General features: G+C 57.2%; 4 protein-coding genes across 4 annotated transcripts; 1 reads left to right on the forward strand and 3 right to left on the reverse strand.

Moving 5' to 3' along the window:
• Positions 1–1,054: 1,054 nt before the first annotated feature.
• DCS_02600 (multidrug resistance-associated protein 1) lies at positions 1,055–6,204 on the reverse strand (the record flags this gene model as incomplete). Its single annotated transcript, XM_040799927.1, has 8 exons — positions 1,055–1,380; positions 1,536–1,604; positions 1,665–2,650; positions 2,708–2,811; positions 2,880–3,040; positions 3,092–4,351; positions 4,408–5,023; positions 5,077–6,204. The coding sequence occupies 8 exons, from the start codon at positions 6,202–6,204 to the stop codon at positions 1,055–1,057; spliced, it is 4,650 nt and encodes a 1,549-aa protein (XP_040660810.1).
• Positions 6,205–6,998: 794 nt separating this feature from the next.
• Positions 6,999–8,189, reverse strand: DCS_02601 (Esterase/lipase superfamily protein; the record flags this gene model as incomplete). Its single annotated transcript, XM_040799928.1, has 4 exons — positions 6,999–7,081; positions 7,158–7,444; positions 7,524–7,762; positions 7,824–8,189. The coding sequence occupies 4 exons, from the start codon at positions 8,187–8,189 to the stop codon at positions 6,999–7,001; spliced, it is 975 nt and encodes a 324-aa protein (XP_040660811.1).
• Positions 8,190–8,746: 557 nt separating this feature from the next.
• Positions 8,747–12,005, forward strand: DCS_02602 (HEAT repeat protein; the record flags this gene model as incomplete). The annotated part of the gene is made up of 2 exons (XM_040799929.1): positions 8,747–8,794; positions 8,850–12,005. 2 exons carry the CDS (start codon positions 8,747–8,749, stop codon positions 12,003–12,005), a joined length of 3,204 nt encoding a protein of 1,067 aa, XP_040660812.1.
• A 76-nt stretch (positions 12,006–12,081) lies between these two features.
• On the reverse strand, positions 12,082–13,369 carry DCS_02603 (uncharacterized protein; the record flags this gene model as incomplete). Its single annotated transcript, XM_040799930.1, has 2 exons — positions 12,082–12,767; positions 12,838–13,369. 2 exons carry the CDS (start codon positions 13,367–13,369, stop codon positions 12,082–12,084), a joined length of 1,218 nt encoding a protein of 405 aa, XP_040660813.1.
• Between the last annotated feature and the right edge of the window lie 332 nt (positions 13,370–13,701).

Here is a 13,701-nt window from a genome sequence, read left to right on the forward strand (position 1 = left end):
GGGCCGTCATCATCAACACAAGAACGGTGGGCTACATCGAACCTGCACATAGGGGCATGTCCTGGTGGATGTACTTGCAGTGTGTGCATCATCAACCCTCTGTTCTTCTCGTGTCACGAAACCCCTGGCGACCTTCCCGGTCCGGCTGCGTTCCCTGCTGTGCTGCGCCCTGGACGGCCCGTGTAACGACGCTCCCCTCTTCCCAGGTAGACAGAAATACTTGCACTTGCAATATTCATGGAAGCACAAAAGCATGCACTCCGTACTGTACTCTGGTTCGGACGTGCTGGACATGGATGGCGACTGCACCTCTGCATGACCACGGTGCGCGCCCCCCTGTCAACGACACCTGCGCTCAACGTCAGATCGAGACCATGCCGCAGTATTACTGTGTGCTTTTCCTTTCCCTGCTGAGCCATCCGGGGACCCTGCCGGCTGAGAGGCTTCCCAGCATGTATTCACTTTTCTCGTCCACCATCCCGTCGGTCCACCATTTGCAGACGCGTCTCCTCATCCTGGTTGTGCCCTCTGCATCTCTCTTGTCGTCTCGGGGACCTGAGATCGGGGATCGGGATCGGGATCGGGGACCATCATCGTTCGGCTGATGGGATTTCCGCAAGGCAACACGCCTGCGCTTCGTTGCTGTTCCGAAGAATGGATACGAGGTCGACCCATGGTAGTAGTGCCGCAGGCGTCCTGACTGTGCGTGCCGTGACATGCCCATCCATCAACCAGTCTGTACTGCGTACAGTGGAACAATGTTGTCCAAAATCCAACGGGACGGAGGCGGCCACATGGTGGTGCGGGAGGTGTGCTGATTGATGGTGCTTTCGTGACAGACCCATCGATCAGTTCGTACTGCCGAGCAATGTTATCTCATCTCCGTCACCACCAAAGGGACGCACACATGGGCCGTCCGGTGCGTATCGCTACATACATTCGACATTCGATACCTACTTTTCTACACACCGACTGTCCTATGAGATGTGCAAAAGTCAAAAGTCATCACACGCCGTTCGTGGTCCTGACTTTTTGGAGGTCACTTTCCAACTTCCTACTCCAGTTCCAAACCGGCCTGCTTCATGAGCCCATAGAACGCGCCTTGCTTCTTGAACAGCGCAAGCGGCGTGTCAAACTCAACAACCTCGCCCTTGTCGAGCACCACGACACGGTCGCTGTCGAGGATCGTGTTGAGACGGTGCGCCACCGTGATGATCGTTCGGTGCGAAAAAAGCGGCGACCGCAGCGTGGCCTGCAGCATCGCGTCCGTTTCGACGTCAACCGCCGCCGTGGCCTCGTCGAGAACGAGGATGTTGGACGGCGTCAGCATCGCCCGGGCGAGAGAGACGAGTTGTCGCTGGCCCTGCGAGAGGTTCGAGCCTGGTGGGAGGTCGACAAGTTAGCAGATGGACCAGTTGGACTACAGTAGGCTAGTAATCCCATCCCAAGAAAGTGTGTGGATGATTTCCAACGTTCCTCGGGTCGTCATTCGCGCACTCCACGCTCTTCCCTCCGTCATCTATTCGCTCACTCACCTCCTTCGTTTATTTTGGCTTCAAGGCCGCCATCCATGCCGGCAATGTGGTCCTTTAATCGTGCGTGGTCTACGACAGGGTCAGCAAATGTAAATCACCCTACGTCGGCGCACGCCACGTGGGACTGACCGAGCACGCTCCAAAGTTCGGTATCGTCGTGGACGTGTCCAGGGTCGAGGTTATCGCGGACGGATCCCTCAAACAGCGCGGCGTCCTGGGGAATGATGGCCAGTCGGCGCCGAAGATCCAGCAACCCGATCGACGATGTGTTGAGATGGTCGATGCTGATGTTGCCGCTGACCGGCTCGATGAGTCGGAACAGGGCCAATGTGAGGGATGATTTGCCGGCTCCGGTACGGCCAACGACGCCGATTTTCTCGTGCGACTTGATGTCGAGGCTGATGTTCTTCAGCACAAGATCCAACCCCTCGCGGTACCGCGTGCTGTAGTTCTCAAAGTCCACCTCGCCATTGGCCGGCCACGCCACGGGCGGTCGCTTGCCGGGGATCACCTCGGGCGCCTCGCTAGGCAGTCTCGCGTACTCGAGAACTCGCTCGACCGAGACAATGTTGGTCTCGACTTCGACCGTCTGGCGGACAATCCAGTTGAGCGACGACGTGATCTGCAGCGCGTACGACATGGCCAAGCCCACGAGGCCGGGGCTCAGGCCACTGTGGTTCGCCACCGAGACGATGGAGAAGCTCGCGGCGGCGAGGATGACGACGGCGCCGATGAACTCGAGCCGCACGGCGAGCCAACGGTTCGCGCTGATGGAGGGAAAGTACGCCCGTAGGTTTGCATCAACCCGCCACTCGTTCTCCATTTCGAACCGCTGCTGCTGACGGTACGCTCGAATCGTCGTGACGCCACCCAACGACTCCTGGAAGTGGGCGTAGATCGGGCTGCGGCTAACGCTGTCCAGTCGCTTGAGTTCACGAGACGTTCGGAGGTAGTACCGTTGGATGAAGTAGTACGTCAGGCTAAGAGGGATGATCAGGGCGATAAACGCCGGCGTCGAGACGGAGATGACCACCAGCGTGAAGCCGGACTTGGCCGCGTTGACGAACAGCATGTTGAACGTTCGAGCCAAGACTTCATCGACACGATAGATGTCACTGGATACCGTCAGTCTTGCCTGGCCCTTCCACGACCTGCCTCATTGGACAACAAACCTAGAAAATCGATTCAAAATGCGACCCGTCGGCGTCGTGTCGAAAAAGGACATGGGAGATCTAAATATCGCGTTCGCCATCCGCTCGTGAAGTTTCCGCGAAGCCTGTACTTCTGTCAGTTCACTGTCCTCTAACGGGCCTATTGCCCTGGTCATCTCGGAGGGGAGCGGACCTCGATGGAGCAGAAGATCCACAGGATGAGCGTTTGGACGACGGTGAGCGCAGAGGAGCCGATGCCAAACGCAAAGTATATCCCAATGTATTTTCCAATGTTTTCGTTTGAACCAGCCGACTGGTTGTTCTCGGACCATTCCTTCAGCCATACAGAGCCGCCTTTGGTTCAAGTTAGTGGTAGGACGCATTTCATGCATGCGGGCCACGTACCAATATTTGCCGTTTGGGACGCGAGCAAGGCAATGATGTAGACGGCGACCGCACCCAAGTTGTTCTCTTTGGCATATTCGCCGTAGACAGACCACTTGACTTTGCCCTGCTCGACGAATTCCTTCGTTTGCTTGGTTCTGGCGCTTCCAGACACCTCTTCATCCGTCAGCTTGCCTCGAGGACCCTTGAAGCTAGCGGTGCTCGCTCGCCGCAACGTTGCCGTGCTGCCAGACCGCGGCTTGTCCGCCAAGGATGATGGACCAGTCTTGATGGGAGCCATCTCGGGAACATCTTCGAGCGCTTCCTCCATTTCTTCCTTGTTCTGTGACGCTTCGGCTTCGATGACCGTCGAGGTCTCGCTCGACGGCGGGCTGGCGCTGCTGGAGCCGCTTCCGTTGGAGTCATGTCCTGCCGTTTTCAACAAATCGGCAACAAGACCCTTTCGGGAGACCAGCTGGCTATACGTCCCCCTCTCGGTGATTTCGCCGTCCTTGAGCAAAGTGATGTAGCTGGCTTGACGCAATACCGGAATCGCGTTTGTGGCCAAGATTCGCGTCTTGGAGGATAACAGGCCTCGCGTTCCGAGCACGTTGTCAATGATGTGCTTGCCAACATGGGAATCGACGGCAGACAGGACATCATCTAGCAGATAGATGTCCGCCCTGGCGTATACGGCGCGGGCCAACGACACGCGGGCTTTCTGGCCGCCGCTCAGAGAGATGCCACGCTCCCCGACAACAGTCTCATCGCCGTCCGGGAGCTGAGCAAAGTCGTCCAAGAGGGCGCAGGCCTGGACCGTCTTTTCATAAAACTCCGGCTCAAAACGGTATCCAAACACAATGTTCTCCTTGACGGTCGCGTTCAGGATCCACGTTTGTTGGCTCGCATATGCGACAGTCCCCCTAACTTCCACGTCACCCTTGACCTTCCAAAGACCTCCTAGGATGCTCTGGAGGAAGGACGATTTGCCGGCGCCGACTCTACCAACGATGCAGGAGAGTTCTCCCTTGTACGCGGTGTAATCAATGTCAACAAGAGCGTTCTTGCTTTCGTGGCGGTTCCACGAGAAAGTAGCTTCTCTGATGATGACCGTCTCCTCGCCCATCTCCTCGGGTGCCTCTCTCACGGTGACGGCGTTCGATTGGAGCTCCTCGGCGGTGAGAAAGGAAGTCAGTCGACCGACGGCGACGGATGCCTCGACGATGGCGGTGATGACCATGGGAAGGACGGCAAGGGGGAACGTTAGCAAATTGAAGAGCGCTGATGGCGGTTAGCAACGATGCCGGGGTCGGTGCGGGGAGGGGCACTGAGCCTACCGAGCGCGGGGAATACGATATCGGTCGTTAGAGGACGGTCTTGAGTAAGAACGAATACGGTGAATGTCGAGCAGGAGACGAAGAAAGGGGCCGTGTTCCAGGTAAAATTGGCAAACGCTTGGGTCGCACCGATTCTCCGCAGGTTCTTGAGCTCCTGCTCGTTCCGGACAAAGTTCAGCTTGTTCATAAAGGCCGAGCCCCAGGCAAAGAGCTTGATGCTCTTCATGTTGGTGATGATCTCGTTGATCAGCCTGCTTCTGGCATCCTTGTTCTTCATCTGATCCTTTTGCAGGTTCTTCATGATCTTCGCGACGAATCCCTGAACGGGCATCATGACAATCATGACGACGATGCCAGCCATCATGGACCATCCGACAAGGTTGTACAGCGAAACCATGCAAATGATGATCTGAAAGGGAGCCGACCAAGCCTGCTGAGCAAACTGGGTAAGGTCTTGAAGGCGCTGGGCATCGACAGCCATATAGTTGACAATGTCACCGGTCGACTTGGAGGACCTTCCTTCGTTGGATAGGCGCATCGACTTGCGGTAGATTGTGGAACCAAGGCCACCCTTGATGCGCATTCCCGTCTCGAAGGTGAGCTGAAAGTATTGATGCTGTCGGGTGGTCAGCTACTGAGCGTCAGCACGCACCGCATGGGACTACTTACGACCATGGTGGTCTGGAAAACGGCGCAAGCAAACATGGCCAGGGCAATCGAGGCACCCTTGATGATGGGCTGCGGAACCATATCTTCGCCGTAGGAGGCAACAAAGCTGATGAGGACGCGAAGCAGCTGAGGCTGAAGGTATTGCGCGATGTCGTTGCCCACCTTGAAGACGGCGGCATACATGTAGGGCCCGCCGTAGGCTCTGAAGAGGGCAAGCCACAGGGATGGCGAGTTTGGGCGGTTCCTGAGCTCGTGCTTCCAGGCATCCTCGAAGGCTTCTCCCGTATTCTTCGTCTGATCCGACTTGGCCAAGCTCCAGAGGTCGTTCTCGGTGAGGAAGACCTTGTAGCCGTGCCTCATCAGGGGCGTCATCCAGGAAAAGGTGAGCCTGGAGAAGACGGTGGCATACTCGGCCGGGCATTCATCATCTTCCAAAATAGCTTCGTAGCCGCTCGAGGAGGCGCTGCGCGGCCAGAGCCATTCGACGAGAAACTCGACGATGGCGAGTCCGAAGCCGACGCAGTAGGTGACAAAGTACGACAGATGGGTGTCGTACACCTGTTGAGAGATGAGGGAGCGCAGCTTGACAGCAAGAGAGATGATGAGCAGCAGCCAATAGAAGAGCACCACCCCGTTGGCATGCCTCAACTTGGTGTGCTCGATCCACTGTATGGAAAAGATGACTCCCATGGAGAGGATGGTGAGCAGGGTGGTCCAGACGCGGAAGTCGGTAAGCCATATTTTTTGGTAATTGACTATCTGAATCGCCAGCTGGACGACGACGTCTGCAATGAGTGCCGCGAGGAGCGTCTGCTTGATCCAGAAGTGAAGATTCTTGGAGGTGCCATGTTCGAGCTGCTGCTTCCTTTTCAACAACCACCAGATGGCGACGGGGCCGAAGACGAGCCCGTAGACGGATACGGAGGCGACCCAGACGTCTATGAAGCAAGGGGTGAAGTCGTAACGGTGCGGGCTCAACGGGCCCCACCCTTCTTCGTTGCCGCAGAACGGCTGTTTCGACGGCGAAGCCGAAAGGTAGCCGGCGCCCAGCTGGTGGAGAGGCCGCAGGCCCGTGAAGGAGCCGGTGTTCAGCAGGCGCTGCTGATGGCCATAGGAGAACGAATCCATCGATTGTGGTTCTGACTCCTGCTATGCGGTGTTTCACCTGTTTTCACGGCATGCTCGAGCGAGCTTTCGGGTCGTCGGCGGCGATCGGTGGCGAATTGGCAAACGTCGGTCTCGTGCGCGGCGGTCGAAAGTAGGAGGCATCTACGAAGCGACACAGGCTGCTGCAGTGGCTCGAGAGCACCGACGAGGCCCTGGGCGGGAGGATGACGGAGCGGAATCAACAATGGTCGTTGTGCATAGGAAGCAAATTAGGCTACGACGGCGGTTTAAGTAAGTACAGAACAAACGAGAACGGGCAACAAGGCAGGGACGGAAGCTAGCTGATCGAGGTTGTAGGTGTACAGTAGTACGTAGTGCATGTACATGGAGAGTACGAGTAAGGCGGTGACGCTTTGTCAGCGAACGCTAACGCAGCCAAATAATGCAGCTAGATACGATTCGGGGCTCCAGTCGTATCCCCACCAGACGAGGCTACGGAGTACAGCGATCCACGTCGAAACCAGTAGAACCCCCCGCTGAGTCACCAACCCAACCCAGCAATTGGTCCAACCCAAGTCTCCACGAACGAGGGACCAGGAGAGCGAAGCGAACCAATGTCGGCAGGTCGGCAGGTCGGCAGGTCGGAGGCACCAACAGACGAGTTTTGAAGACGCATATATTCTCAGCCGCTGGACCATTATGCAATGTGCACATCGTGCATAGTAATCGCAGCCGTACGAGGACCTGAATGAATTGTTGACCTAGCAGAATGCCAAGGAGCGAGCGGCGAGTCGAGGGCAACTCATCATCGACGGTCAGCCAGCATAATGGAGAGCCAGGTCATCCATTTCGTCAACGGCGCCATGGGCCTTGAAACTGCCAGTCCCTCCCTCCTTTCCTGGTGGGTGGGACATGAGCGGATGCTACATCGTGGGCCCAATCTTCCTCATCCCCTTTGTTCGTCTACACTGTACTTTGTTCGCCGTTCAAGGTCTGGAGAAACGCCACGACTCTCTCGGCGAGCCAATTTCGGGCCTTCTCCCTCTTGACGGTATGGCCGGTATCCGGAATCAAGCCAGACAGCTGGCTCACGGAAGGGCCTGCTTCGCGATATCTGTTGTTCAGCATGACCTGGCTAATACGCGCCGGGACATACTCGTCCTTTTCCGAGTGCAGCACCAGCACTGGCTTCGTGAACCGTTTCCAAAAGCGCGAGACTGTCTCGTCATCAAGGTCTGAGGAGAAATAGTCGTCGTCGCCCCTATTGTCTTTCGAGTTAGAACAAACGCAAGAGACGAAGGAGCGGCGTCTGAGAGCTTTGTTCTGACCCTTGAGCGCACAACGAATGCAGTCTGTATGCGGAGATTGGAGCTCCTAGCAAGCAGACAACCTTGTCGGTTGATGGAAGGCAGTCATTTCCTCTGCCCTCGGCTATCCATTTTTTGGCAACATCAAGGCTGGCATGATAATCCGAGCACGCATTCTCGATGGACTCTCGATCCGAGACTGGTGCCTGGAGGATAAACCCGTCTACTGGAATGTTTTGGTGCGTAGTGTAGTCCGCATACTCCATGCAATCCTGCAGACATCAGCTGTCTGCGACTTCGTGCCGGGACACCGACAGAAGCCTTTCATCCTACCTGGCAGCCTGTGGAGTGGCCAAAGAGGACAATCTTCTCTTTGCCAATGCCACGGAGGTACTTGACAAAAGCGGAGATGTCCTCGACGTCTTCCTTCAAGCTGCGAGTGCCAAAACCAATGAATGAACTTCGCAGGCGAATCTCGAAGACTGAGTAGCACAGCGCCTTGGAAGCTTCGGATTGCAGATGCCTCGCCACTGTTCTGATGTACGGCGTAGTATGAGGTCCATCCCCAAGGCCGCCGATGAAGATGAGGGCATTCCGAGAGGACGGCTCTCCCATTTCATATGCGCACGTGCTTTGGCCGGGAACCTTGAACGGGTGCACATGCACTGGAAAAGGACTCTTGGTGCATACACTTGCCATTGTGCTAGATACGCCCTTCAAGGAGTGTCAGTGTGGAGAGGTAAAGCAGCCTGGTATCTTTCCTCGAAGCCGGAGAGTCAGGTCTTGGTGTCGGCAGGATTCCAAATGTCAGACGTTAGGCATCAAATTCGCGCGTCCTGGAAAGGTCCGATCTCAAGTGCGACACTGAAGGTGCGTACAGTGAAGTTGAGCTGCAGGACACACTGTACCCTCGATAGGCATCAGGTGCTGGGCCCTTCACCTGTTCTCCACTGTGCCCGCCTGGCAGCGTCCTGCCACTTGCATTATGGGGTATAGCGCTACTTGGCCAAGCACAGTGCGCACGGTGTCTCACGCGTTGATTATCAACCGGATATGATTTGGGATGCAGACTTCACTACTGCAATGCCGCCAACGTCATCGCCACCGTTACTACCTACTATTCTAAACCCCGAGGCTTAGCGCCAGTTGAGATTGAGCTTCCTGCCACCATCGAGTTTCTTGAGACGGTGGCAGGTCATGCGCAGAGAGGCTAGCTGGGTATTAGGCGAGGCTGTCGTGACGACCTTTGGACGGACATGGACAAACCACCCCGCAGCCAAGATCGCAATGCGCTGTTCCAAAGGGTACAAGTCGATTTAGACTCGTATCAACCTAGAGATGGATGAGCTGACTCTTTAGCAGCTGAAGCCATGTTGTGTTGGCATAAGCCAACTGGCCATCCGCCAGTCGGAGGCCCCATCGGCTCCTCGAGAACTGCTCGATCTCACAACCCAGCTGCTCGCTATTCTCAAAGAGCAAACAGGGATTGGCTCCGGTGCACTCGATGAAAAGTTGGCCGAGTATGTCTTCTTTCCCATGTACCACATCTTTCGCCAGATGGATCAGTATCCGATGATGCTGGTGGAGAATTGTGTGAAATGCCTCCAGATTCTCATCACACATGGTTGGAAATCCCAACTATCTGCCAAGATGGTGCAGCAAATATTGAGTCTCCTCATCTTCATCATCGATGGAACCCCTGACTCTCGCAACAAGCGAGATGTTCCCGAAGAGACTGTGCTGGAGACGTTTCGCGCCCAGACAGCCCTGTTCGACACCATCGCCTCCTCGGCGACGGCATCTTATGGTCTGACCGAACAGGACACGATTCCTATATTAGGACACGGAATCGCCGTCATGCTGGACGGCGCGGTTGACGGCGCCAACGCCGAGGTTCAGGGAGAGGCGCTGAAATCCTTGCAAGCTGTGAATGCCGCACTCAGGGATCAAGACGCTCTGGCAAGCTTTCTTCCGGGAACTGTGTCATCTCTTACTAAGATTCTTGCCACGCCGAAACGGCACAAGACAGCCGTGCTATCAGGCTGCCTAGAGACTACGCGGTTGGTCTTGACCCGGGTATTGGGTGACATGAGAATGAGGTCAATTCTAGGCCATCAAGGCGTGGAGCAGAACAGCATCGAGGGCGACAAGATTCTTAGCCCAGCATGGCTCAAGGCGACAGTACATCAAGTTAAACTCGCTCTATCAACCACCATGAAGCTTCGTACTCACGATGCCCCTGCGGTCAAGATGGCTCTCGAAAAGCTTTGCATCACCTTGCTGGACGAATGTCGCGCAACATTGTCGAACTGCACGGCCATGCTGGTTGAAACTGCCATCATCCTCGATTGCGGCGATGACAGCAACGTGTCGGCGCAAACAAGCTTGAGGCACCTAGCCATCATATACCCCGAACTGGGAGAAGATGTCAAGACGACCGTGTATAACTGGATGTCAAGTTTGTCGAGGATAATGCAAGCAGCTGACGAGGACTCGAAACGGGTTGCGGTACACAACTTGTCCAAGGGGGTTGGCCTGTTGCAGAGCCTTGGGATCGAATCATCAACTCTTGAAGACGCCATATCTAGCGCGCTGAGAGACAGCATCATCGCCATCATGAAGTCGGCATCGCATCCATCCAGCCCTTCCAACCAACTTCAGCTCCTCGATGGGTCCACGTTGCAGGAACTACCTGGTCAAGCTGCATTCCAACCGGTCATTTTGGCCCGCGAAAGCCAAAAGGGCCTGAGATTCGAACTGTTGGGACTCATGGGCATCATTGGCTCAGCAACGCAGAAGGCCAAGCTAGGGGCGATGATGATGGAGTACGTTCATGATACGCCGGCGGAGGACCAAGTAGCCGCCATGTGGCTCTGCTTCGAGTTGCTCAAGGCCGCACAGAAACACTCGGCGGAAACCGAAGCCTTCTTGGATCTGTCCTCTTTTTCGCTCGCCGAACGGTCGGGAGACTCGGAGACATTGTTGGACGATCTCTACGGATGGGCCATCCAGATTTTGGATTCCCACTTGGACTCTGACTCGGCAGACTGGCGCTTGGAGGCGCTTTCAATGGAAGTTGCCGCCTATGCTGCACACAGATCTGGCCTCTCCTTCCGGCCTGAACTGATAGATGTCCTGTTCCCCGTCGCGACATACCTAGGATCCGAGAAGGTGCAATTGCAACAACACGCGATGGCGACATTGAACAGCATAGCGGGGTCGTGCCAATACGCAAGTGTATCCGATTTGATGGTCGAAAACGTCGATTACATGGTCAATTCTGTCTCTCTGCGGCTGAACACGCTGGACATTTCTCCGGCATCCATGCAGGTGCTTCTGATGATGATCCGCCTAGCGGGGTCGCGGTTGATACCCTTCCTCGACGACGTTGTCGACTCTGTATTCGCCGCGTTGGATAACTATCACGGCTACACTTTTTTCGTCGAGAGCCTCTTTTCCGTCTTGAAAGAGATTGTCGATCAAGCGTCGGAAGCAGAACGCGGCCTACTGACCGACCGGGAACGTACAGCCGCGAACCACAAGAAGAAGGCACCAGAAGGAAAGTTTGTCGATTTGCTCGATTTCCTGGACAAGCGCAAGGCGCGACAGGATCGAGACGCCGCAGAGGCTGCGGGTGAGAAGCGTATTCAAGGGCATCCAGAAACCCCCTGGACATCCGATGCCGCTGGGGACGCAACGGGCGTGCCACAGGAGCCGGAGCGTGCACCAAGCGATGAGAGGCCACCAAACTCACCGACATACCAACTGCTGCTCAGAATAGCGACGTCCACCCAACACTATCTCACATCCCCGACGCCAAAGCTGAGGAGATCTCTGCTGGCGTTGCTCACGACGGCGTCGTCGATCCTAGCCGGAGATGAGGATGCCTTTTTACCCCTTGTCAATGCCGTTTGGCCGGTCGTGATTGGCAGGCTCTACGACCAGGAAAGCTACATCACCATCGAAGCATGCCATGCGCTCTCAGGTTTGTGCCAAGCAGCTGGTGATTTCTTGAGTTCAAGGTTCAGGACGGAGTGGGGGGATGGACTTGGCGCTTGGTGCAGCAAGGTCAAGGAGCAAGCGTCCAGCAGGTCGACTCGACGCAGGCCTTTCGAGGCGGACCCCCCGCCTGGAAGAGGCAGCGAGGTGCTGATTCCGATCCGATCACAGGGCGGCCTGGAAGGCAGGTTGTCGACGCGGGAGCTTGGTGGCCCGTCATCTAGCAGTCTCGGGCTCCACGCCTCGCCAGTCAAGGTCTGGGAGGCAGTGGTGAAGCTGCTGACGTCTATTGTCTCGTACGTGCATGTGGAGGAGGGGATGTTTGACGACATCTTGCTCTTGCTGTCGGAGGTGCTGGAAGAAAACAAGGAGGTCCGGGAGGCGCTCTCGGTCATCAACGCCGACGCCGTTTGGCTCGTGCGATACGAGCGGGGACTTGTCGAGCCTCTGCCGACTCCCAAGGTGGAAGGGTTTACGTTTGCTGGGTTGGCGCAGGTGCCACGGACGTCGGACTAGAGGTCGGACTAGAGGTCGAAGCATGTTGCCGCCAAATAGACGCGGCTATTTCGGTGCATGCGCATGTATCGCATCATCAAATCTTGGGAATGCCGGTCATGTAGCCGTCCACCACGGCCGTCATCAGCCGGTTCGCAATGGCCTGCGGCGGGGGCACGCGCAACTGCCCCTCCTTGCGTTCCTTTGACGGCGGACTGACGAGGGAGCCTGCGCCTCTCCTCAGAGCATCTCGCACCTCGTCGATGGTAAACCATCTTGCCTCCTCCAGCTCCTTGTCATTCAGAGCGATGGTCTCCTCACCCGGCAGCGCCTGGGCTATGGCCCCGAGCATGAGCGTCGACGGGTACGGCCAAGGCTGAGAGGAGTGGACGACGACTCGGCCGACTTTGACACCCGCCTCCTCCCAGACCTCCCTCCTCACGGCTTCCTCGACGGACTCGCCGGGCTCGAGGAAGCCGGCGAGCGCGCTGTACCAGTCGGGAGGGTAGCGTTTCTGGCGGCCGAGCAGAATGCGGGACCCGTCGGCGGAGACGACGGCGGCGATCATGGTAGGATCGGAACGCGGGAAGCACACGTTCGAGACGCCGTGGCGGGTCGGGCAGTCCCCGCGCGTTTCCGCATCGGCGGAGCCCCGGAGATCGGTGGGGGGGCAGACACGCTTGTAGCCGGCCTCGACGGAGAGGTTGGCGTTTCCGCAGCCGGCACAGAAGGGGTGGCGGCCGTTCCAGTCTATCATGGATCTCGCTTGGGCGTAGATGGATGCTGCGGCTGTTAGACGTGCGGCACATGCCCAAGCGAGTGGCCAAGGCAAGGCGGAGAGGAGACTACGCACCGGCTTCGGCGTTGAGCGTCATGCTCCTCGAGTCGGTCTGCAGCTTCCTGCCCAGCACCTCCTGCTGCCGCAAAAAGGCAGAGGCGGCGTCGGCGTAGGGTTCCCTGGGGGTGGCGTCGACGGCGAAGAATGGCCGGGCCCTGACGATGCCATGGCTCTGCGTCTCGAGCTCTGGAGCGTCCGTTTCGTCCAGGGCACCCAAGAAGAGGACCAAGGGCGTTTTGGTGGATGAATCAAACTGCTCGATGGCTTCAGCATCACTTTGGGCGAACAGCACGCGGCCTATGAGCGGTTCGACATCGTCCAAGGTGAGGAGGGCGAGAGAGCGCTTGTCAAGGACGAGGGGGGCGAGGTTGCTGAGGGCGAGGAAGCAAGCCGACGTCGAGGCGGCCGCGTTGCTCAAGAACTTGGCGTCGGAGCGCAGGAAGGAGTAGCGGTTGAGGCGGCTGCCGGCGTAATAGTTGATGACTTCCTTGCCGAAGCGGCGGGTGAGCATGGAGGAGTCTTGCGTCAGCACCGGGTGATCGGGCATCGTTGGAGGCGACGACATGGATGCTTGCCGAGACAGCGCTCGTCTCGGGAGCTACGCAGCTAGATGATGAAGGGGCAGGCCGTGGCTATACATGCAGGCAGCAGAGGGGGCCAACGTCGGCGGCATGGAGGGGGGTTTGGAGGACGGATGGATGAGCGACGGCCGTGCAGGGCTTTCGTCATGGCCAGGCCAGGAAGCGGCCTCGGATGGGGTTCCAGCGATTCCGGTCCACTGATGGCTACGATAGCGAGGCCTACCGTCGCCCTTGGCATCCTGTACCGCTGGCGCCAACCATGACGACGTACGCCTACGGCATCCGCCACCACTGTGCG

This window comes from Drechmeria coniospora, chromosome 01, assembly GCF_001625195.1.
Source record: "Drechmeria coniospora strain ARSEF 6962 chromosome 01, whole genome shotgun sequence".
NCBI lineage: Eukaryota > Fungi > Ascomycota > Sordariomycetes > Hypocreales > Ophiocordycipitaceae > Drechmeria > Drechmeria coniospora.